We start from the raw sequence: 24,814 nt of genomic DNA on the forward strand, positions 1-24,814 counted from the left end.
AGCGTTGTCCCCCTTTTAGCAAAACCAAAACAGAACATATTTCTCAGTGGGCCTAAGTCTACGAAAACTGAACAGTACGCCGTAATAGAGTTCAATACCGCCAGATCTTGGTAAAACATTTTTAATTCCTACCGCCAAAAACAAAGATGCCGATTCCTGGTCAAAATGCGGACAGGTGGCTCCCAAGTCATGGCAGATAATATGCACTGGTGTATAACGTTCTTCTTTAAGGCACATTGATGTTGCTTTTCATTTAAAAAAAGCTTCCAAAAGTACACAAGCCTTACTCTCCCCTCTCTATTTCATAATTTTAATCAGTCCACCATCAAAATTTGAAATTGGTAAACGTTTTGTATGTCACTTTTATTTGCCTAATTTATCTCGTCTCGCTGTGCAGATTGCTTTGTTAAAACATTCAATCATTTCTTATCGTTCTTTAACATGTGTTGTTATACCTTTAACGACTATTGCATCACTGAAATTGAGATGGTTAATACTGGTAAATCATGCAGTATTTGCTCTTGAGAGAGCAACATTGAACCATAATGCGTTATAGAGACAGGAAATATATTTTTCGGATATACAAGTTATAAGGATTATGATGATGTGGCTATAATGGCAATGATGTTGATAGTGATAAAGATGATGGTAATTATGCTACAGCATGCTAGACTTGAGTGGCAAATTTCTCCATGAATGAATCCGTGTTTATCTATCGTTAGAAGGCAGGTGAAACGAGTCTTCAGAAGTAAACTCAGACTCCTGATACCTCTGGCCTTTGGACGGACAAGAGTTCATTACAAATATCAACAAATCACTAGTATCTGCGTTTATCCATTGATGTTTGTCTTCGTGGCTTAACGCGAACAATAGGATCCGTCAACAGTACCCATTATATCTCTGTGGATAAGTTTCAGGTAGATTTGATAAATATTTGATACAAAGCGTGTGAAAGGTAGCTAATGTTAGAGTGCGTTGAAAGACAAATATGGTTGGAATAATGTGGATAAAAAAGTTGAATACTGAATATTTCATCAAGTGGATACACTTTTTTGTGTCAGCCATAACACCATACCTAATGAATACTTGAACAATACAGTAGAGTTGTCATGGTGATAATTCTGCCAAAAGGATGTATTTCCTCATGCATACTGTACTTCGATATTATAGGTTTAAAGCACGTAAAAAATTGTCTTGCAATGCCCATTGATGCAACACATTTCACCTGCACTGTAATGCGTGGACCGATTCCTATAACATTTGGCATAACTAACACTATACATTAATCATAGTCGAGGTTACCATTACAGTTCTATTAAAGCGTATGTGTTTGTCACACCATTCATGAAAAGTGGAATACTACCTTTGTAATCAACAAAACAGCCTTTTATTACACCAATTTTTTATCATAGTTTTTATTTTATTTATTAACCTTTACATGAGACTCAATTAGAATGACTATATCACTGTACCGTCGTTCATTTGTAACTGTGGCACTTAGGTCAGCCTTATGAGAAAACATATTTCTCAATAGGCTGTAATTTCGTTAAAGGACGTTGCGAAACCATAATTATACTTTTTATGCATGCACTGTGATTACATTTTAACTTACAGGTGTGTGTTTATGGGGTTGAAGTGGGTTATAAAGCAATGTTTTATGGTGACCTAAGAAACTATTTTTATGAAAATAGAGTGCAGTTGCTTAAGAATATTTCAAATCTAAACTAAATACAAAACATACACATTTTCTACAGTCAAATAAAGCATTCGCCAATGTTTAAAATGCAAATGTTTACAATGTTGACTACCATTTACGTAAAATGTATATTGTCACTGTATGTGCATAGACCATTCTAAAAGTAACTTGCATTGAACATTGCGCTCATAATAAATTAATTACGAGGCCCATTATGCCATTTCTACTTGACGCAGTTTGTCCAAGCGAGTCTTGTACGTCTCCTCTTGCAATTTCAACTTTTCAGACACCGCCACCTGCAAAGGATTCACAGCAAATAGCTTCACAGACACCCACACTCTTTGTGACATTTTTAACGCGTTCACATTATTGCAGGTTGTGTTATTGCATCCCAGCGGGGCAGAACCAGGAATTAAAAATATATATATCAAGGTGACAATGACACGTGCATGTATACGAGTATAATTTAATTTCATAACAGTAAAAGAGTACTGTTTTTTGAGTTGTAAGTTTCGAATTGTGCATTTACGTTAATATAAAAGCGAGTGCTTTTATTTTAACGTTCCGCAACTTAGTTGACATTTTATTCATGAATCATGGATTTTAGATTTTGACGCTGCTTACACAATGGGCAACTTTGCAGGTCATGTCAACTGGGTCACTTATACCACTATTAAAAAATATATATGCCTAGAGATTATTTTGAATATTGTTAGTGGCTGCCTGCCGTTGCTACCGACACTAGCTTGGAAACTGGCTAAACGGGATTTTCCGCGTAATAAACATCGATTTGAATATATAATAGATAAGGCACACACCGAAGAGGTGGGAGTAACACAGACGATTGACACGGTTTATTTAAAACTTGTCTAACTTTTCAATTTGCGCTCCTATCAATGTAATTATTTCGCCATAATATTATTTCAATCCTAGAAAAAAAAATAAACTAAAACCTCACAAAACATATCTTGAATTTTGTTCACATAAAAAAAGCGTGCTCCGAATACAACATTATGAGAATAGAATGAAAATAACAGCTGTCTCTTATTTTCCATTGCAAAGCATCAGGTTCTCTATTCTCTAAAAGTAATGTTTAATAATTGCCAACAGAATGGTCAGGAGCCCTATAACACAAACAAGATAGGAATAACTTTAAACATTCTACGTGACTTTACCGAAAGAACCAAAGAATATGAATTCCTGCAGTCACGAAAGCTTTACGTCAAGATTTAGGTGTTGATTAGTGGAACAGTTAAGGAATAGATTTAATTCAATAAAGAATACATTGCATTAAGTAAGGAAATAAATAAAATTAAAATGTAGTTAACCGGATGATAATATACTCGTTGAAATACATGAAACATTTCCTCTTGTGCAAGTACAAACTGGGCTACATTAAATATATCTTTGAATATTTACGCAAATTTTTTTTTTAAAAATTTATCAATGAAACCAATAACAAACAAAAAAATATATATCTCAAATCCGTGCCGTTTAAGAGATGCCTTGGGGCAGCGTACTAACAACAGTGGGAGGTTTGTCAAGGTGTGGCATTTAATGGGTGAATGTTGTGTGGCAGCCATTTCCTGGCTTCAGAACCACCCTGCCCCCTTTATCACCATTGTGGGTCCACGTGTGTGGAGCCACACTCCATTACAAAAGGGGGCACAGCATTAACAAAATGTCCCTTCAATGTCATCGAGCCAGCTTTGTTGTAAATCACCTCCTCTCCACCACCCCCCCCCCCCCTGAAAACACTTGTTCAAGCAATGGACTTTCAAACTTTTTGAGAGGCAATATTGGGCATGTTTTTCAATGTCATCGAGCCAGTTTTGTTGTAAATCACCTCCTCTCCACCCCCCCCCCCCCCCCCCTGAATACACTTGTTCAAGCAATGGACTTTCAAACTTTTTGAGAGGCAATATTGGACATGTTTTTTTTGGTTTCGACTGCAAATGTACACAAAACATGAAAACGTTGTTCATATTTGAAAGTGATAAGTTGCTCCCCCCCAAAACGCATATAGAAGCCGAGCTGTTTTTGCTGGTTTTATGTATGGGGTAGTTTGAACATTAACCATATTTAAGAAAAGGCAACACAGTATTTAGATTTACTCCAAACACGACCTTGTTTCAAGGGAACGTGCATATGTGGTCATTTTCTGAACGATGACCGGTGCAATATCAATTTTCATTTCCACAAACATCACCGGTTGACGCAGCGGGATGATTTTAACTCATAAATATGACCGGTAGGTTGTACGTGTTGAAAAAGAGAAACAATGACTAGATACGCACTGTGAGATGTAACGTTGACCTACAAAAGCAGTTTGTCTTTTCACATCCGCAAAGTAGCGAAACAAAACTTCAAACGGGCGTTGTTATATAGAATTACCCCAGGTTCTGGGCTACAGGTGTACACACGTGGCGTAATAATCGGACATCGGATGTATGTAGAGTACTGTACTTGGCTTTTACCAGTGTGTGGAGTGGGCATTTGCCTACGAGCTACAAAGCTTTTGGTTTTAGACTCTTGTGTGAGAGGTGTCAGGTTACTGCCAAAATATGTACAATTGATACCTTGCCTTCTGAACTTGAAATTAACATTTACGCAGAAAATATATACCCGCCTGCCCGCTGTACAGTGCGAGTTGAGAAGCAACTGCAATGCCCAAACATGCAAATAGTTTAAACGTCGTATCGAAAGTTATGAATACACAATTGTACTGTACACGGAACTGCTCTTGTTACTTGCAACTCTCCCGAAAACGCGAGATCAAAGGACGCTTCGACACATTTTTGAGTACGAGAGATTTAAAACCTAACGAAAACTTAACGAAAACAAAGCGACGCCCCCCACTGATAACTGAATGGGTTGGAATTGATGCGTATTTATGAAAGTGTTTTTCCCAAAATGCAACTTCTTTAAATGTTTGTTAACCACACACATCATTTTGTGACAAACGTAACATTCCCAACCACCATGAACAAATGTGTTAACGTGGCACGCTAGACATGACTAAGGCAATGCCGTACAAGTACATACACACTTGAAAACAACATTTGTACACTTCTATATATATACTGTATATGTATTGCTTTAAGGAAAATAAGCAGTGGATCGAAAAAGGCTGTAAGCAACATTTGATGTGTATACCGTAATTCAAAATGCAGTACTGTACGGCAATTACCATGAAAGAAAACAGGCCATTGCTATTCAAAACAAACACACGCTTGTGCAGTATAGGAGTCATTAGAATAACTACCACAAAAACATTTTCATATTTAAAATCCCTCAACGGAATCTTTTCATCATATCAATGGTTTCCAAATTACCATGCCCATGTATCCCCCCCATCCTTCTAATATGCCTAATTCTAAATTAAATGCGGTTGACGAAGGATCAAGTAGTAGTTGGATATATAAACGTTGAAATATTTCGCCACCTCAAAGTTGACGATATTTAACGGAACTGTACATTCTCTGAATTTGGGACATGCCAAGACATTCCCTGACTTTGATAAGACTTGCCGAGATTGTTTAGTCCCATTAACATTCATGCATTTATGACTGGGCCAGTACATTGTGGCTTACTCAAGGTTCAAAAGCCTCGCCGTGTCTACTACCCATTCTTTCAGGAACCACACACATTCCAAACTGTGTGGTAGCTACCAAAACAGTAAAAATATTAGTGGAGGTGGGTTTGCTTTTTGAAGAAAGGATTGAGCATGAATTAAACGTGTGTTTTAGAAAGAAAAAAAAACGCATTGCTTGAATGTAAGATACAGGATTGTAAAATTACATTGTAATGTATATGGAAATGTAAAATGTATACGTACATATGACATCATTCACTACATAAGAAACTGTAGAAGAACTAATCTTTAAAAAATGTTCACGATATTAAATACACATAGTTCTACACATTTGGAATGTTAATGAAGTACTGAAATTGAGCAGTTTCACAACACACGGTCCCCTATTAATGTGCAACAACAAAATGCATGTACAGCACAATTCAATATTCAGCAGAAAACAATTCATTCAATGAAACGTAAATACTGCCCTGGAAATGTTTATATTAGGCATTTTTATATCACATATCTCGTGGCCTAAGCTATTTTAGTCGAGTGGATTTAAACAAACACTTGCAGTATGCTTAGAATCCTTACAATGTCTAATTCTGGTCTAAATTCCATTCCCCTGCCGCCCTCTAAACAGTAGTTACACCCCACCACCATCTTACAATCTCAACCAATGTTGTACATTAACATGGTTTGCTTTATTCACAATCTCCCTAAAAAGTACCACGAACAGAAAAACAACAGTATTAAGTCTGCAAATGGAAGAAACTGCATATTTACAGTTTCAAGTTGAGGTCTGAGTTTCAATCCTAGGCTCGAGTACTCTGGCCAGGCATTTTGTTGGCAGTAATATGACACCAAACACTTGTGGCTCAACTGAAATTGTATCACAAATTATACTGAGCATCTGGATATATGGAAATAATACAAGTTGTGTGTGTAGCTCCCACAACCCCAAATGTTTACAATTGTCGCTTTGTCCTTTTCCATATCAGACAGCTCCGATGTAGTTCATGAACAAGCAGAACATTTTCCACGCAATGAGAAATGGAATTCATTTGCCACGCTGATCATCAGGCTACTGAAAGGTAAATGTGGCCTCACTCAAGCGCTCCACATTGTTGAGTGAATCTGGAAACCTTCTCTCTTGAAATGTCACACGCAAAAAGGCTGCTGCATTATATCACTCTCGGTAAGAGTTGTAAGGCCCATAATTCTTCACTCTGATTCGAGGTAAAACGAATTGCGTGCGTTCAAGTTGATTCAATCCATTGAAATTTCAACTGTGCATAATGTAATTTACTTCTGCAACTTCAGCAGGAGGGAATTAAGCAGGTGAATTGATTACATTAGTGTGTGCCAACGAAGTTATTACCAATAAACTATGATTCATTATCTCCTTCCTTTGATGGGAGTATTTTCAGTTCTTTCCAACTAAGTGCTTCGCATTGATGCCTGCTGCTATCGTATTTCAACGCTGTCATAAATATACACTCCCAACTAATTTCTATATTTTCCAAATGTCAATCAACAAATTATTTGTTTACGACGACTACTATTGCTATCCCGGTGTCACATAGCACCGTGAGCTGCATATGAGATGCATAAAGCCAAATGCCAGTATTTGTGCTAATCTACAATTTTCAATTTAGAGTGGATCAAATATCCATAATTACTGTTAAATAATCCACACCACTAGTCTTTATATTACAGGTTAATCAACGTGCAATGTTTACTACACTTGAGGTAAAACAACCCAGGGGTTTTCACTCAGAAATGATTAGCTGTACTGTACACACCGCAATACTCTGCAGCATAGTCAAATGTTTAACACCGACGAGGTAAAATAATCTTTTAAAAAGTAAAGTTTTTTTTTTCAATACACTGTTCTGCCAACAACTTGAACACAACACCAATAAAGTGTTATTATGAAAACTGCATTTCAGTTCATGATTATGCTTGAATACAATTTAACTGGATACTGGATTTAAACATACAGTGTATATATTTTACACTTAATATTGTTATTTGTAAAATACTCTACAGTATGAATACAGTTGGTACAACAATTCATCATGGTTCCTTATGCCTAGTTTTGATCAAGATAGAAAGGAATGGAAGAAAATAATCGATGTTCGTTTTAAAGGTACAGTGAAGGTACAATAGTATGAAGCAAACAATAATGAAGAGAACGGAAGTGAATGTTAACATGTAAATACTTCCCCTTGCAAAACAATATTCTTGCCTTACAGAATATACATATACGGTAAAATACATTACATCACAAAATCTTTGCTTATCATTTGTGTAATTGTTTAGTACAGTACACACATTTATTATTTTAAAATACAGTGCATAACCATGTTTGCTATAATCACATTAACAATGGAGTGGCAACTAAGGGATAGAACGCATCTGAAAGGACATCCATGGAGGAAGATGGAGCTATGAAATCAGTCCATCTGTCGGTGCAAAGTGGATTATTAGATTGCAGGCCTGACAAATAATCATTATTATCAGAAAAAATAATATCGCGGTGGCAGTAAAGGAATGAAACAAGACCAAGAAGACAACAAACAAGGAGACGGAAGAATGAAATCAGTTCATGTGCAGGTGCTCGGTGGCTTGAGATGTGGCAGTGGCTCAGGGAGGCCTTCATCCAACAGTGGATTGACCCTGGCCGATCAGGACAATGATTCAATGATCACAAATCTGCACGGCTGGCACTGTGGCTAGAATTTTCACTGACAATCGCTGAGTTGAGAGTTCAAATCTAAGTGGGGGGGGCAACTCAACCTATCAACCTTCTGAGCTGAGTAAAAGAAAGTGGCACTTTGTGGGAAGTCAATGGTCACAATTGTATGGATACACTGGGCCCTGCCTCCACGATGTGGAATTTCCACGAATGTTTAAGGGCTGTCAATGGGATTTAAAGGCAGCTTGATTGCTCACATCAGCAGGGAACAGATTGCTTGGTGAATATTATTAACTCTTTCCCATTCCGATGACGTACTTGTGCATGTACAGTGAGGGAAAAAAGTATTTGATCCCCTGCTGATTTTGTACGTTTGCCCACTGACAAAGAAATGATCGTCTATAATGTTAATGGTAGGTTTATTTGAACAGTGAGAGACAGAATAACAAAAAAATCCAGAAAAACGCATGTCAAAAAATGTTATAAATTGATTTGCATTTTAATGAGGGAAATAAGTATTTGACCCCCTCTCAATCAGAAAGATTTCTGGCTCCCAGGTGTCTTTTATACAGGTAACGAGCTAAGATTAGGAGCACACTCTTAAAGGGAGTGCTCCTAATCTCAGCTTGTTACCTGTATAAAAGACACCTATCCACAGAAGCAATCAATTAATCAGATTCCAAACTCTCTACCATGGCCAAGATCAAAGAGCTCTCCAAGGATGTCAGGGAAAAGATTGTAGACCTACACAAGGCTGGAATGGGCTACAAGACCATTGCCAAGCAGCTTGGTGAGAAGGTGACAACAGTTGGTGCGATTATTTGCAAATGGAAGAAACACAAAATAACTGTCAATCTCCCTCGGCCTGGGGCTCCATGCAAGATCTCACCTCGTGGAGTTACAATGATCATGAGAACAGTGAGGAATCAGCCCAGAACTACACGTGAGGATCTTGTCAATGATCTCAAGGCAGCTGGGACCATAGTCACCAAGAAAACAATTGGTAACACACTATGCCGTGAATGACTGAAATCCTGCAGCGCCAGCAAGGTCCCCCTGCTCAAGAAAGCACATATACATGCCCGTCTGAAGTTTGCCAATGAACATCTGAATGATTCAGAGGACAACTGGATGAAAGTGTTGTGGTCATATGAGGCCAAAATAGAGCTCTTTGGCATCAACTCAACTCGCCGTGTTTGGAGGAGGAGGAATGCTGCCTATGACCCCAAGAACACCATCCCCACCGTCAAACATGGAGGTGGAAACATTATGCTTTGGGGGTGTTTTTCTGCTAAGGGGACAGGAAAACTTCACCGCATCAAGGGGACGATGGACGGGGCCATGTACCGTCAAATCTTGGGTGAGAACCTCCTTCCCTCAGCCAGGGCATTGAAAATGGGTCGTGGATGGGTATTCCAGCATGACAATGACCCAAAACACACGGCCAAGGCAACAAAGGAGTGGCTCAAGAAGAGGCACATTAAGGTCCTGGAGTGGCCTAGCCAGTCTCCAGACCTTAATCCCATAGAAAATCTGCGGAGGGAGCTGAAGGTTCGAGTTGCCAAACGTCAGCCTCAAAACCTTAATGACTTGGAGAAGATCTGCAAAGAGGAATGGGACAAAATCCCTCCTGAGATGTGTGCAAACCTGGTGGCCAACAACAAGAAACGTCTGACCTCTGTGATTGCCAAAAAGGGTTTTGCCACCAAGTACTAAGTCATGTTTTGCAGAGGGGTCAAATACTTATTTCCCTCATTAAAATGCAAATCAATTTATAACATTTTTGACATGCGTTTTTCTGAATTTTTTTGTTTTTATTCTGTCTCTCACTGTTCAAATAAACCTATCATTAAAATTATAGACTGATCATTTCTTTGTCAGTGGGCAAACGTACAAAATCAGCAGGGGATCAAATACTTTTTTCCCTCACTGTAGGTCATCAGAAACAATAAAATAAAATTACTTTATCGGTACCGAGGCACCCACACGGCCATGCGGGAGGCCATGCGGCACAGTTTGGTGCCAGCTATCATAGAGTGCGGTCGTGTCACTACGGTTCTCTGTGGTGAGTAAAATGCCTTTAAAAATAACGGCGCTACGCCTCTCTAAATAAAATTGACACTGAGCCGCTTGCGCGGTGAACGGGACACCCACCCTGCAACTTGCAGTCGTGTCGGAACGGGTTAAATAGGGCCGAACTGTATATTACAAGTGAATATAATGATTATATGGGTGTAGTAATATTTTGAATAGTGCGGGTGGAAACCTACCTGAAGTTCACCGATCATCTCGGCGGCCACCTCCTCCAGGGTAGTTCTGACCTCTGCCAATGTGTGACCACGGAGGGGGTCATCGCCGCTCGGGTAATCGGCGGGGGGGTCAGCCATTCTCTCTTCCTCCTCGGCCTCTTCCACGATGGGCTCCTCTGCATTCTACCAGATATTACAGGTTCGAGCAATATTCATATCAGCCAGCGGAAAGATACCTCCGAGGAAATATCAACATCGGGCACAGACGTCACAATGCAGTCAATGTACCATGTCTGGTAAGCTTGGTAAACGATGTTGCTACAGTTCCTCGGAATTTAGACCAAGCTGTGTACACCATCTTTATCCAAATTCATCACTGAAATAACATATTGGATGATGTATAAATATCTGACATGCCATTGATAGCCCTTAAACATTTGTGGATATTCCACATCGTAGAGGCAGAAATACCTACTTTTCCAAAATATGTTTGGCAACATGCTACACACACAGTATACCGTATGAAACTTTCATACAAAATGGATATCATGCAATATTGATACTCATCACTTAAATATCATGCTATTGGATGATGTATACATATCTGACATAGCATATACTCTGTGCAGAGTATATAAATAGAGCATGTACATTCTCTTAAGTAATATCATTATCGACCATCATCAAGCCACTGCTGGATGAAGGCCATCAACATAAGTACTTTATACGTTTTCCTCGAGCCTTATTGCTCATTTCTCTCGAGGAAATGAACTGAGTACTGTATTTTAATTAGCGCTGTTAAATTATATATGTAAAAAAAACATGTTTTTAAACAAATGATGGGTTTCCGGAAGAGAAGTGAACAATGATATGCAAATACAGTACCGGTAAGGTCATTCCACGTAAATGGAATACACAGGGAGATGTTACAGTACTCAACATTTTAGTTGACTAAAATTACATTCCGGTAAGGTTATTGGTATATTTAGAATTGTTGCTTAAGCAATAAAGTAAACATGTACAGCGTTAAGGTATTATCATTCATGCATCTTCTGGAATGTATATACATCGTGAAAATGTTCATTGCCCAACGAGGAGTATTTTTTCATGTATTTTTTAGCTAATATCAACTGTATTCGCCAAATCAATGGAGTGCTTTTGTAATTTAGTGTACAACTTAATATTCACGTAATATTATATTGACTCTTGCAATTACAAACCAATTTCCACGCCAAGAAGTGTGGAAAATCGTTTAAGACACTGACTTTTGATCATAATTCCCGAGGACATCATTTTCATGAAAATGACTTAAATAGCAATATACAACTTTTGGTATCATTGATGTCATCATCAAATATCTAATTATTATTGCTGCATGATGCCATCATTCAGACCACCGGCTATGGTATATATATATGTGTTAGATTCCTATTGAGAGCTGAAATCTACAAGCAAAACACTGCTATTGTGCTTTGTAGAGCAAACATAAGGGAGTCGTTGGCTGGTGGTATAGTTTGCTTTCTTCCAGCCGTGTAACTCTCAATGCAACACTGACCTAAAGCTTTATTCTAAAGAATAAAATCAGCGTTACAAAATTTTATTGTTAAATCCAGTTCAACCAGAAAAAAGAAACAGCCAAAATTGTCAGTTGCCAAAGTGTTTAACATTTAAAGCAGCTCTGAACATGTTTGTGTCCATAATTCTATTGCGTCTACGTCAGAGCCACAAACTAACCCTATACAGTACTCCTATATTGAGTTCTTATCTCATAAGCTGTAGAATGGAGCAGATTAAGGAGGCTTGTCATGCTCCATATTTACTCTGTCCTTTTTAGTAGTGGTTAGGCCACATTCCAATGGCAACTATTATTACACAAGAAAAAAAACAAATATAAATACAGTGAAGGATAACTAACGAATTGTAGAGTTTTAATGTACAATTTAATGTTAATAAAAAGGATATAATCTATGTATTATAACAGAGACCTTTTATACGTGAATTATATTATTTGTGTTTTGCTTGAACATTTTAATGAACTTTTTTAGATTTCCAATCACCTATTTAAATAGTCCAAAGATCAGAGTTAAAAAGGAATATTTTTTGCTATATATAACTACAATATTTTAAATATGAAATATACGGATTATACTTTAGCATAAAATATTTCTCAGCAGTGACCTGGGACAGCAGAATGTCAATGAAACTCGGTGCAACAAACCAATTAAAGTACATTGGGGGTCACACTTTTAACAGACGTAATACATAACCGTTTTCATTCGAATGTACCTACAGATTTTTGGGAAACTATATACAAATGCAAACACATTCAGGTTAATAAGTAAAATAATCTGATTTCGTAAAAACCTGTTCAATATCACTGGAAACAGAATAACATAATTTAGAGGTGAACAAAGCACATGAGCATGCCATAATATTTAGGAAAGGGCTTTCTACTATAGACCACAGACATATTATCAGATTCGGAAAGAGTACTACTGATGGATATCAAATACCTTTATGCCTAGCCTTTGTAGAATATTAAAAGGCATTTACACTCTGTGGAAATTTATGCAGTGATCCATGGTCTCAAAAACCACAACCTAAATAAAACAATGTTTTGTAATAATTGAATAAAAAATGGAAGCTACACTGAGATTTCACGACCAAAGTATAAAAATGCATGTTATTAAGTCAGACGAGCTTTTGGAGAACTTATTTACAGCAACATTACAACATAAATTGTTTCTGGAGACTGGATTGAGAAACAACGGCTTAAAGATAGAGAAAATACTAACAATATCAGATATTCATATACCATTGTCATCACAACAACCAATGAGAACGTATTACCGTCCAGGAAACGGTATAAGTCTGCAAAGTGGAACAAAAGGTAAATATGAAAAAGACAAAAGTCACGTAAGAATTATTATTTGCTACAAAAAATGTGAGATATCTGTCGGAGGGACAGTTTAAATTATGAGGTTGGAGCGCTGTTGCCAAACTGAACTTAATAATGAAAGGCAACATACCACTTTGCTGAAAAGAGAAATATCTTAATCAGTGCATATTATTCGCTATAATATAAGGATACAAAAAAACATGGACACTGATATACAGTATAAAATAGATAAATGTACAGTAAATATTGAGGGGTGCTCACCGAGAGGAATGGATAGATTACAACTTAGAGATATAAAAATGCCTCAAGCGGAAGCGAGTGGGATTGACCAGGTCACGTCGCTAGAAGGGGACGATGGCCAGTGGTCAAGACTAATGACAGAGTGGCAGCCAACGGAGGGAACACGTCAGAGATGATATCCACCGCGGAGATGGAACAGTGAAATCAGCTCATGTGCAGGTACTAAATGGATTCTTAAATCACTTGGCCATGAGAGATGGTGACCGATTGTGGAGGCCCTCAACCAGCGGTGGAGAGTTCATGGCCGATGATTGTGTCCATACTCAGAAAAACAAATCGGTTAAAGCATAAACCCCACAATAAAATGGTAGAAATATTTTAAAGTTGAAAAGAGTAGATAAAGGCTAAAAATGCATGACCCTACCGAGTATACTGATTAGATGCACATGTGTAATGCTCGAGCTTTGACTATGAGGTCATCTGCTTCAGCATTACTTTCTAGGAGCCAGTAAACTCTCAGGAGGTTTGAGTGTGAGTGGGAGGTTTTGAACCCTTCCGTTTCCCCCTGTAATGTCCTCCCAAGGGTCCTGCCAAATGCAATGTCCTGCTTTGCGTTGTGTCACCGGTTTCACTGGTGCAGCAGCAGAGGGCACTACAGACCCAACCAGGACCACTTTGTCAGGCGTTAACATGGTTATCGTATGGACACCATGGACCCATCCATAGGAATGTGGTTTTTTTTTTATCACTGGCTCAAGGCAACCAACTGAGACGAGTTCTACTCAGTGGACATTTGAGCCTGGAAACAGCAAACGTGTGTTTAAGTGGAAGCATACCTGTCCACCCATGCGGTTTTCCAATATTCTTGTACAGGAAAATTAAGTTTTCAGGTCCATACGGTGTACAGCCGTTTCAATACGGGCAAAAAAAGTGTCTATTTGTTTGCGTTTCTCCCTTGTGGTGGGACTTTGTAGGTTGAACGTTGAGATTTATAAGGGCAGGGGGTGACCGATAAGGTCTGAATTAGTATGTAATAAGGTAGAGACTGATAATAGGTTGTTGACAGGTATGGTGAAAGGGTGATCATGGGGATCGTAGTGAAAATATTGGAAGAAAGGGATAACTGCAGTTGGGAGATTATAATTACTGCAGTTTATTCAAAACGGTGGAGCAACACGGGCATAACAGGGAGTGATTTTAATAATCGGTAACAAAGATAAAAACAAAAACACAAAATGGTAAACTTCGAACATCACATGATGCTCTTGAGGTTCGCCCACATCTTGCACCTGTTCACGTAGAGAAGAGTTTCATCAGGGGTTAGTTCATAATTGTGCAAACACCGTCTCTGCTTTTCCCTGCGAAGTAGCTATTTATTTAATTCCTGCAATTTTTTTTGCAGAATCCAGAAATACCTTTGTACTTTGATATTACGTAAAAAAAACGATTGCTGAATTTAAATACGAAATCTATTTTCCTTAAATGGCAAAACAGGTGTCCCAATTATAAAACTGGTAATGTGGGTTTCTGGTTCAAAAACATGTGTTCCTTTTTGAATATGATATCGTTTAACAATCTTTTGCTATACTTGTTAAACATTACATGTTTGCACACACTTGTGTAAATACTCTATCTGCTTTCCCCTTGCCTAAGCCTTCATTATTTATTGCCCTTCTTGATTCGTCACAGCATTCAGATATATCTTTGTACTTTGACACTTTGTCAAAGTAAATTGTGTACTGTATATTTGAACTTGTTTGCCTTCTAGGGGTTTGGTTAAGGGGAGGGGAGAATTTCTAAGTTGGTATTGGTTCATTTCTCACCTCGGTAGGCATAATATAAACTCTATGTATAAAACAAATGATCACAGCAGTTTAATGCAGCATCTGCACAATTGCAAACTTGGCCCATGATTAAAGCACACGATAAGCTCATTACTTTTCGGCAGATTGGCACTTTAATAATTATCACACAGTCTTGGCAAGTTGCGGTTAGGTGATTCAAGGTGTGGTGGATTCAATCTGCCAAAACCCTTTTATGATGCGAAATCAAACTAGTAATTGGGCGATGTCTCTTTACAATGGTGGCCCTAAGCCAGTGATGGAAATTCCATATTCACATAACAATCACCGTTGACTTTCTATATTCTGGTACTCAACATGTTTGTGCCCAAAGAGATGATGGTGCCAAGTTGAGGCCAAGGAGGATTTTAACTCACAACTTTCCCGAGTACTGTTGGAGCGACTTGGCCAGACTGCAGGGCATTCCTAATTTAAAAATATATAATTAGTTCCCCCTTGCAAGAATGCAACATATTTTCTCTTAACATAGAAAATGAACAATGACATTGACAAAGAAATAGGAACAAGAGTTTCAAGATGCACAAAGAAGCGTGGAGTGGTGCATGCTTGAAATTATACTGAGAGACAGGAAGATGAACTGAAGTATTAGAGACCAAATATAATTAATATACAACATATTGACTGCTAATAAAAGTAAAGTGGGCTTGGGCAGAATACGTTGCCAGCAGAGATGATTGTGATGCAGACTAATAAAAGAGTGGCAGCCAAAGGAGGGAAAATACCCGAGTCCATCAAGGAAATTAATCTGGATGGATTGTTGCATTGCAAAACCGTAAGAGGTGGTGATCACGAGTGGAGGCCTTCATCCAGCAGAGGATAGAACACGACTGAAGATTATGATAGCAAAGCGTGGGATGGAATTAAAAGTTTGTTTCTGTGTCACTGTTCCTCACACCATCACTATCCCTCATGGTCATATAGTGGTGCAGTTCATTTAACTTATTTCCATGGTGTTTGTCCTCTCAGGTGTATTATTCCATCATTAGTCTTGTCCATTGATCTAGTCCTGTCTAATTTGGCGTCATCCCTTATAGGGACTATCTTGCCCAAGCCTACATACCCTGTCTTCATACCGAATATGATGTCGGATTTGAGTGCAAATTTGAGCATGAGATGTTTGGCCAAATGTTTTTGCGTGTGAAGAAACCGAGCACCCAGAACAAGTATGAGAGGACCACATTAAAAATTCACGCAAAGTCATAAATTGTCTCCCTCCGATTAGCACCGTTAGCTACGTATGGTAAGAAAGAAGTTCAACATACAGTACATACGTGCCTCCTACAGATCCCTCATTACCCCCTAGGTGGGTGTCTTATACAGTCTCTGTATGATTCAACATTTGATGCCTACAAGTTGCTACATTACAAGCATGCACATCAGCTGGCTATTACTGTCAAGCGTAGAATGATTGGCCGAGATAGATGGTCGAATGACTGTTGGTGTCTGACCTCCGTTAACTCAGCTCGGGGACACATGTAGCGTTCGTATATGTCCGCATCAATGCCCTCTTCCAGTGGCAATGGGAAGGGTTTCTGGTTGATCTCCAACATCTCCACCTCAATCTGCAAATGTATCAACAGCAGACACGAATAAACACGGCAAGAACACTGTTAGGAATACAGCATTCCCTCGTTATTCATGAACTTGCTATACGTCATTTTGGCTTTCTGCAAATTGCATCAGGAACGCTACACGACTGCATCAAGCGAAGGTTATGACAAAGTAATGACAGAGAATGTGATGCGAGAAAGTGATGAGAGATAAAGTGATGAGAGAGAATGTGATGAGATAAAGTGATGAGAGGGAAGGCTTATTAACGTATTTAAGGTAATTCATTAAAAAAAATATGTCATTATCCGTACCCCTCGCGAATAACAAGGGAATACTGTATACCCAAAAAAGTCAGAGCTGAAAAACGAATGCTTAGTTTATTTAGAAATTATAAAGCAACTATTTATATAACATGTATAACTAACAATTAGTGTATACTCCAGTCAGTGAAAATTACCCGTTAAGGTGTGATAGACTGGATGTGTCAAATGATAGAGATATAGTATAACATGGCAAGTCCAATGGTGCTTTGTTGATTTTGAGTGTGACATCTAGTGGAGACCTTGAGGACTTTTGGTGTGACTTGAAGATATTTATGTATTGGCATGTTAAATGTTCAATGAAACTCTTTATCCAGGGTGATTGCGGGGAAGGGTACTCCAGTTCCAAATATCTGAGGTCCCGATCGGGGATTAACTTGTTTATTTGGGGGGGGGGGGGCGTGACCTCGAATAACCCCGGATATTTGGAATAATTTTCTGAATAACTTCATTTATCCGTGGTTTCCGGCGTCAGATAATTGGAAGTATTTGCCTGAATAACTTCGTTTAACTGTGGTCTGGACCCAGAATATTTGGATTACCACGCCTTCCTGATATTTGGAAGAGAAGACTGAGTTTGCACACACCGGATAAACGAATTCCCGGATAATTGGGTCACAGATAAAACAGAGTTTGACTGTTTATTGCAATATTTATGATGCGTTTCTCAATCATTTTAATTCGTAAGAAATGTAATAAAAAGATATGGATAATTGTTTACATCCAATAAAGCCTGAAGACTATGTGTTTCATGTCAACATTACAGTACTCTACTTGATTTAATTTCAAGTTACAGTTTGATTTGTTTCACCAGGTTAGAACTAAGAGACCAGGATAGTCTCATTTGCAAGAGTGAATGTCCTTTGAATTTGAAATATCCTAGCCCAATGTACTACAGTATATGACACCAATGTTATATGTGGATATGCATGAGCGATGAATGAATATTTAAATGACTTGTGTTTCTAACCATTTCCCTTTAACCACACATCCAAGCTGTTGACTCGTAAACCCCTGTTCAAATGCAAGCTCAATATTTTCCTTTGTTTTAATATTACCTGACTGCCTCTCGATTGTTATATCATGAATATGACCCACTGTTCGATAGTGTGTTGCGATGTGGTTACATTTAAATACTATGTAACATCCAAATGGTTATTGTATTGCAGCAGTGTTCAGCGTGCCTGCACAGACTTGTACACTTGACACCGACTACGGAATGTGATTTTAGTCGTATGGCAAAGAGTAGATGTACATGTCAGATATTTTAAAAACACCCTGGCACATAACAACTTTCTCACTGCACACAGAACGGTTCAAGTCCGCACATTTAACATCGTAATCGCATCATTTTCCATAAACAACAAAAAATTGGTAATAAAAATTTACAGTACAACCACATATGGTTATTTAGGATTGGCTGTATATATTGCAAAACTTATGTATGGATCGCTTCTACGACCGAATAAACATTTTGCCTTTTTAGAACTATAATGATCCAGGTGTGTCAAATGTTAATGTTAGCTTTTCAAAATGATGCGTGAGAAATAAGGCAACGAAATTAACCCCGCGGTACAGTGTAGCATGTAACGGACGTCATTTATTAATAACTGGCCTTATTTATTAACCCAGGGAAACGAAAGCTGGAGTATAAATTACAATTGGGAAAATCTTCAACGCCATCAGGTGCAACCGACTCCACCTGCCGTTAAAGCTGCCATCATCACTCATCAACCATTATACACGGAAACAACTTTTTAAAAAACTGTAACGTGCAATCTTTACAGTTGGCATTTGCGCGAGTAAAAAACACCAGCAGTATTTAAAGTCTGCATAAGAACCAGCTGCGTACAAGCGCATCTCAAAAGCACCACTGCAGCAGCGGTGCACAGCAGAGGCGTTGAATTGTTGAACCTCCGTTGTGCAAATCGGCTACGTGGAAAGCACACTTTTAATTCGACCGTAGGAAATAATTCCTTCACTTAGAAGCGGGTGATATCTCGTTCTGATAAAATACGTCCTCTGTATGGGAGACGTGGGTATCATCTTGAGTACACAGGAGCCAACAACTAATTTTGTGTTCATTCACCACAATGATAGTAGGCAGTATAACAAAAAAAAGATTAGCTGGCTACGTATGGTGCGAAAGAAATGCAACGTACATGCGAGCGCCACATTTTGAGCTCCACCGACTAATTACAAAATACACCATTCAACACTCTAACATACTCTTACAAATGTTCATGAAGTCACCCTCAAACTTTACAAGTTTTTCAACATGGTCGGTTGGTTTCCTTTCAATCTGAAATGTAAACAGTCGTAATGTGACTACGACGTACTGTACCTGCTTTTCCAGTTTTAGCCAAAAATGGATTTGGATAGATTTTGAAAAAAACAAATTGTACAAATGGTATTGCAGGATACGTCAATATTTTACACGGCTTATGCAACATCGAAGTGCCATTGTCAAAGCTACGGAAACTTTGGTGAAATTACATGTATTAAAATACAAAATACTGTTATCATCAACATGGGTACACGTATTAAATAGGTTTAACTTGTAACCTTCTAACATGCTGTACAATAAATTAATGAGAAACATATCCAAATGGGCCATACTATTGAACATGAGAACGCATGTTTAAAATCAGCTGGCAGTATAAAACAAAACCGAAAGTGGTGCCAATTACAACATAAAATAAAACCGTGAATAGACGCTGCAATGTATACGTGCTAAAGGTCCAAAAAACCAGAAGTAAAATATATAATGGAATAAACGAGATCAGTTGGGAGGAAGAAAGCTCATAGTTTATGTTCGACTGTCCGTATTATATAAACAGCCACACGCACGTGCTCTGTTTCGTATATTAAATTCAACACAGGCTTATTAGTCAGATACGTGGTCTTCTTGTGCTGACATCTGGACAATAATTCAACCACTGAGAACCGAGCCGATCTAAAAGAATGTCCATAAACACTACCACCATTCACCATATTACTGTAGTTTCTGCTCCCCCGCCCTCTCCCCCTCCGTTTCCCCCCCCCCCCACGTGAATTTTGAGCACACACATTCATCGCTATACTATGTACTGTAATGTTATCCCCATGCTATGAAATGTACGATACTATTTCCTTAATGTTGCACTTTTAGTTTTCAACCACGCACGGTTATACTTACTGCACATTCAACGTTTTTTTTCTCTGGTATACAGGCTACCTTTTTTTAACGATAAGCACAGGGTCGCATAAGGCGGTAGTAATCTTCCGGCAAATATTTATTGTTGCATTTGAAAAATGTGTTATCTTTCATATATCTTCTTGGTTCTTTCGGTAAAGTCACGTAGAATGAGAATAAAACAATAAAGAAGGCTACTGGTGTTGTGGCCGAAACGTCGTGAGAATTTTATTGTCTTATTTTGTTTTATTCTCATTCTACGTGACTTTACCGAGAGAACCAAGACGATAAATCCTTGCAGTCACGAAAACTTTAAATCGAAATCTTTCGTATAGTTAGGTGATGGGGGTTGACCGCATGCGGTGAAGCAATGTGTGGGTTTACTTTTGTCTTATCAAAGACTGCCTGGAATAGCAGCCCAATTACTCTTCAAAGCAGTGGTGCCCAAATTTTGTTGATCACGTTCCCCAGTGTTGTCCACCCCCCTCTCTTACATATAGCCTCGTGTCACAAGCAGCCTCCCTTTGCCCACTTCAGCAATTGTTTATTGCTGTGGTTGTTTCCACCTGATGACGGGCACTTGTGTTGCGCCCGAAACGTCGTGATTTAATTTATTTAGCTTTATACCTACTACGTGACTTTACCGAAAGAACCAAAGAGTATGGATAACCCTGCAGTCACGAAAACTTCAAATCTAGATGTCCCCCCCAGTGTTCTTCATTGAAAGGCCCGCGGGCCATTGGCGCCCCCCACCGGACAACATGCAAAAGTGAAAACAACACCCCCACCCATCATCATCATGCTGCTGTCAAACCCGACCAGGGGTTCAAATGTGATGATGTCTTATCTAGATTTGAAGCTTTCGTGACTGCAAGGATCCACACTCTTTGGTTCTATTCGGTAAAGTCACGTAGGAAAAAAAATAAAACAACAAAAATCACGACGTTTCGGCCACAACACAAGCGGCCTTCATCAGGTGAAGGGACCAGACTGTCTCGAAGACTGCGCTGGAGTGAAACAGAGCCAAGCACTCTCAACTGTCCGTGTACCACTCGCTGCTACCAGCATATACAGCGGACGTTATATTTGAACGAGACAGATTTTTGTTTTCTGTATGCGTTATCAACATAATGCATTTAGCCATTCATTTAACAACGTATCTAAATATTTACAACTTAATATGTATACTTATAGAGAATCACTGCTTTACAGTTGAAACTGAGTCACTATTACCACAAAGCGTAGGAGGAAGTTCATAATTGGATGAAGTAAAACAGCGTGTAACAACGACTCCCACCCCCCTTATGTTATTAAGTAATGAGGATGAATGCATCTTCAGGCATTATCAACACTTTGTTTCATTTTAAAAAAGCACCTTAGAATTTGGAAAAAATAAAATGCAAAGCCCAAATGACCTGACATTTTTTAAAAATTACGAATGTTTTTGTATAAAAAAGGTGTAATAAAATGTGTTGCATAACTAGTCATTAGTGGTAGTTGCCCGAGGGTTATAAATGTGACTGTAACTTTGAAATAAAAATCAAGAGTAAAGATTGTGGACATTATTACACAAGCAAGGATACTTATATAAGATAAAGGACATAATTATTATTATTATTCAATTATCACCATTGCTGAATGACATGCCATATTTATACCCACGTGTGAGGCAGTGTGTATTTTTGTATGTTTATATTACCCAAATGCAAACGTAAGGTGCACTTTCAAAATAATTCTGTTGTGGAAAAGCACATCCTAGCAACATAAATTTGGTTCGTGGTGACGTTCACATTTCTGTATGCAATATTCACAAATAAGAGGAGTTTTCGTGCCATTTTATGCACGCTCACGGTAAATATGTGAGAGAAATAAAAACAAAATAAGATCGTAACCCTGGAACATGGCAATCAGTCAAATTATAATTACCGGGGGAAAATCGTAACAAGTTCAATGTGAGCACGTCAAAATCAGAATATTTGTACTGCAGGAGGAATCCGATGATCTATAAAGCTCACAGATGTCCAGTAGGTTTCACAAATGAATCATTTGGCGGGACCCCGGGGTCCCGCAAAAATCAGGTCAATAATTTTTATTTTTCAGTCCACCCACTCGTGACCCCACAGCAACGCGCCGCCCGCCCAGACTCGCACCAACAAGCACCAGCAGCAGGCGGAGATCAACACGATGGGCGCCACCCCACCGGCCAAACGCGAGCCCCGGGGGGCGTCCGCCGCAGTCGCGTGCGGCGACGACGCCCTCCGGTCAGCCGTCGATCCTCAGCTTCTTTGCCAAGGCGAGCCCGCCCCCCAGGCAGTGAATTTAACGTGTTTATGTAATTTTTCAACTTTTTACGGAACTTAGTGCCCCGAGTAGCTCTCGACGAGGCCAATCGATTGACACTAGTTTTGTTGTCGGTAAGGCAAGACTCGTGTCGCTACGCGGTTTTTCCCACCCCGGGGCAGCGATGGGACCCCGGGGTCCTGCCAATTGCTTCAAATGTTGCCATGTGGGTGATATTACGATTACACGTATGTACAACAGTAATAACATAGTCCTGAACGCCTGTTTCAGCATTCAACAAACTCAGAAGGAAGAGACAAACACTAAAGTAGACAATGGTTAAAGATGAGAACAACAACAGCAGTAATGGTTTTCTGCCATCCTACTCACTTGCGAGTCAATGATCACCACATCTTGTGGCTGTGTGAAGACAAATTCATATAGTCTGTAGTGCTGGAAAAGACTTGTCACACAGCAGCACACAATTAATATTTGTATTTGCAAGTAGGCAGCAAATGCATTATAAAGAGAAAAAAAAATCATTATTCACTCCACAGTATTCTGTAACAAATCACCACGAATAGGGAATATTGGTCAAAAGTGTTTAATGTATGTTTTTGCCTATGTGTAAACATATTATATAAATGAAGGTAACAATCAATATTATCTGTAATTACATAAACAATGTTGGATTTTTCATGCAAGGAAACAATGTACCTGGTGGTTAGGTAACCTAGTACAAGCTTTCCTTGCTCCAGGCTGAGACACGCCAAGTCATCACAGCCAACTCCCACCAGTTGCCGTGAACATGCCTTCAAATTTTCCACGAGCTTCATTCGCCTCTCTGCAATGAGACATCCTCTCCTTTATTATGTTTAAAACTTGCAAAGTAAATAACAAACACACTGCACGCAATGTACATATTGGGGTGTGGTGCGTTTGGTGTTCGACTGTTCACATCACATTATTTTCGTTACAATTAGCTTGTGGCTTATGACATCAATCTTTTGTTTGAACTGCACAAAAAAACCACTGTTTTAATGTCAGATGATCGTATGATCATTATGATGAACATCGTTAGTTGGAAATTACACTTGTGAGCATCAAATTACCATAGCGACTACAACCAGTTATGCTGCAGTAACATTCCAGCGACGTTACACACTTCTGTGACCATATACAGGCCAACAATTGTGGCCAAATATGAGGTGTCACCACAGGTATTCTAAATTCCGTCATATCACTGTTGGTATTTTTTAAATCAAATCTTGACACTACAGCATCACACACAAAATAAAAAATGTGTGTCTGTTAAAATTTGATATACATGAGCAATGAAATGTTTTAATTTTATTATTTTGTTCTTGTTATTTTTGTTGCGAAGCCAAACAAATACAAGAGCAAACAAGGGAGTACATTGTGTACAGCCACGTCACTTTGTCCAGATTCATCTGAACTCGACAACGCAGATTATTTTCGGAATGTAGAATGCATAATAGTTTTAGTGAAAAAAATGCATATACTGAATGCTTAACGTGTTTTTGTGTGGAAATAACAGGCTGTTAAACACATCCCACTAAATAGCATCATACGATGTTTGGACATTTGGCATTGGTGTACAAATGCATAAATTAATATATGACACATGTATGCAATTACTTTAAAGAACCCAACATTTTTTTTATCATGTTGTATGCGATGGGATCACGTACAGACAGTCCCCGGGTTACGGAAGAGTTAGGTTCCCGAGAACAATCCGTAACCCGAATTTTCCGTATGTCGGAAACTGAACAATTTTCCCCCAAAATCAAGATCAATTCCATTTACCTTAATCCTAGTGAAGCTCGAGTGAGGTGTATGGCTGCCGGCCTTATGCCTCGCTCCACAGTATTCATCTGCAACCTCACCGTGCTGCACTACTTGGGCTTATGTAACTAACGTAAACATTTCCGCGTAATGAGTTTTTTTGACATGATTTATGGGAGCATTTCCATAAGGTCGGATTTTTGTATGTCGGGCCTTCCGCAACCCGGGGACTGTCTGTATAGTGTCTCTTGAACTGAATCACGACCCTGAATCGTGACTATTCATAAAATCGTTAGGTGAATTGTTATATCTCTAACATCTGCTATAGAAGACAGTGACTAACTCAATGAGCCATGTCTATTCTAATGATTCTGAAAGGCAAAAAATCTGAAAGTTGGTGCAATTGCAATCCGCCAAAGCTTATGACGAGAGATTCAGCATATAGTAATTCTACCACA

At 38.8% G+C, this 24,814-nt stretch overlaps 1 protein-coding gene across 4 annotated transcripts in view; it reads right to left on the reverse strand.

Annotated features, from left to right (window-relative positions):
• Positions 1-1,371: 1,371 nt before the first annotated feature.
• The window catches only part of CABCOCO1 (ciliary associated calcium binding coiled-coil 1), a 28,301-nt gene continuing 4,858 nt past the window's right edge, over positions 1,372-24,814 (reverse strand). For 2 of the 4 annotated variants that reach the window (XM_032952026.2, XM_076066374.1), the window contains exons 4-8: positions 23,268-23,394; positions 22,941-23,013; positions 16,673-16,786; positions 10,245-10,406; positions 1,372-1,992 (exon numbers count right to left, since the gene is read on the reverse strand). In XM_032952026.2, coding sequence (XP_032807917.2) covers positions 1,909-1,992; positions 10,245-10,406; positions 16,673-16,786; positions 22,941-23,013; positions 23,268-23,394 — 560 coding nt within the window. In that variant the 3' untranslated portion in view covers positions 1,372-1,908. The other 2 variants (XM_076066373.1, XM_076066372.1) reach the window with 2 other exon arrangements.

This window comes from Petromyzon marinus, chromosome 11 (assembly GCF_048934315.1).
Source record: "Petromyzon marinus isolate PM22_M1 ecotype Great Lakes invasive population chromosome 11, UKy_Petmar_22M1.pri1.0, whole genome shotgun sequence".
NCBI lineage: Eukaryota > Metazoa > Chordata > Hyperoartia > Petromyzontiformes > Petromyzontidae > Petromyzon > Petromyzon marinus.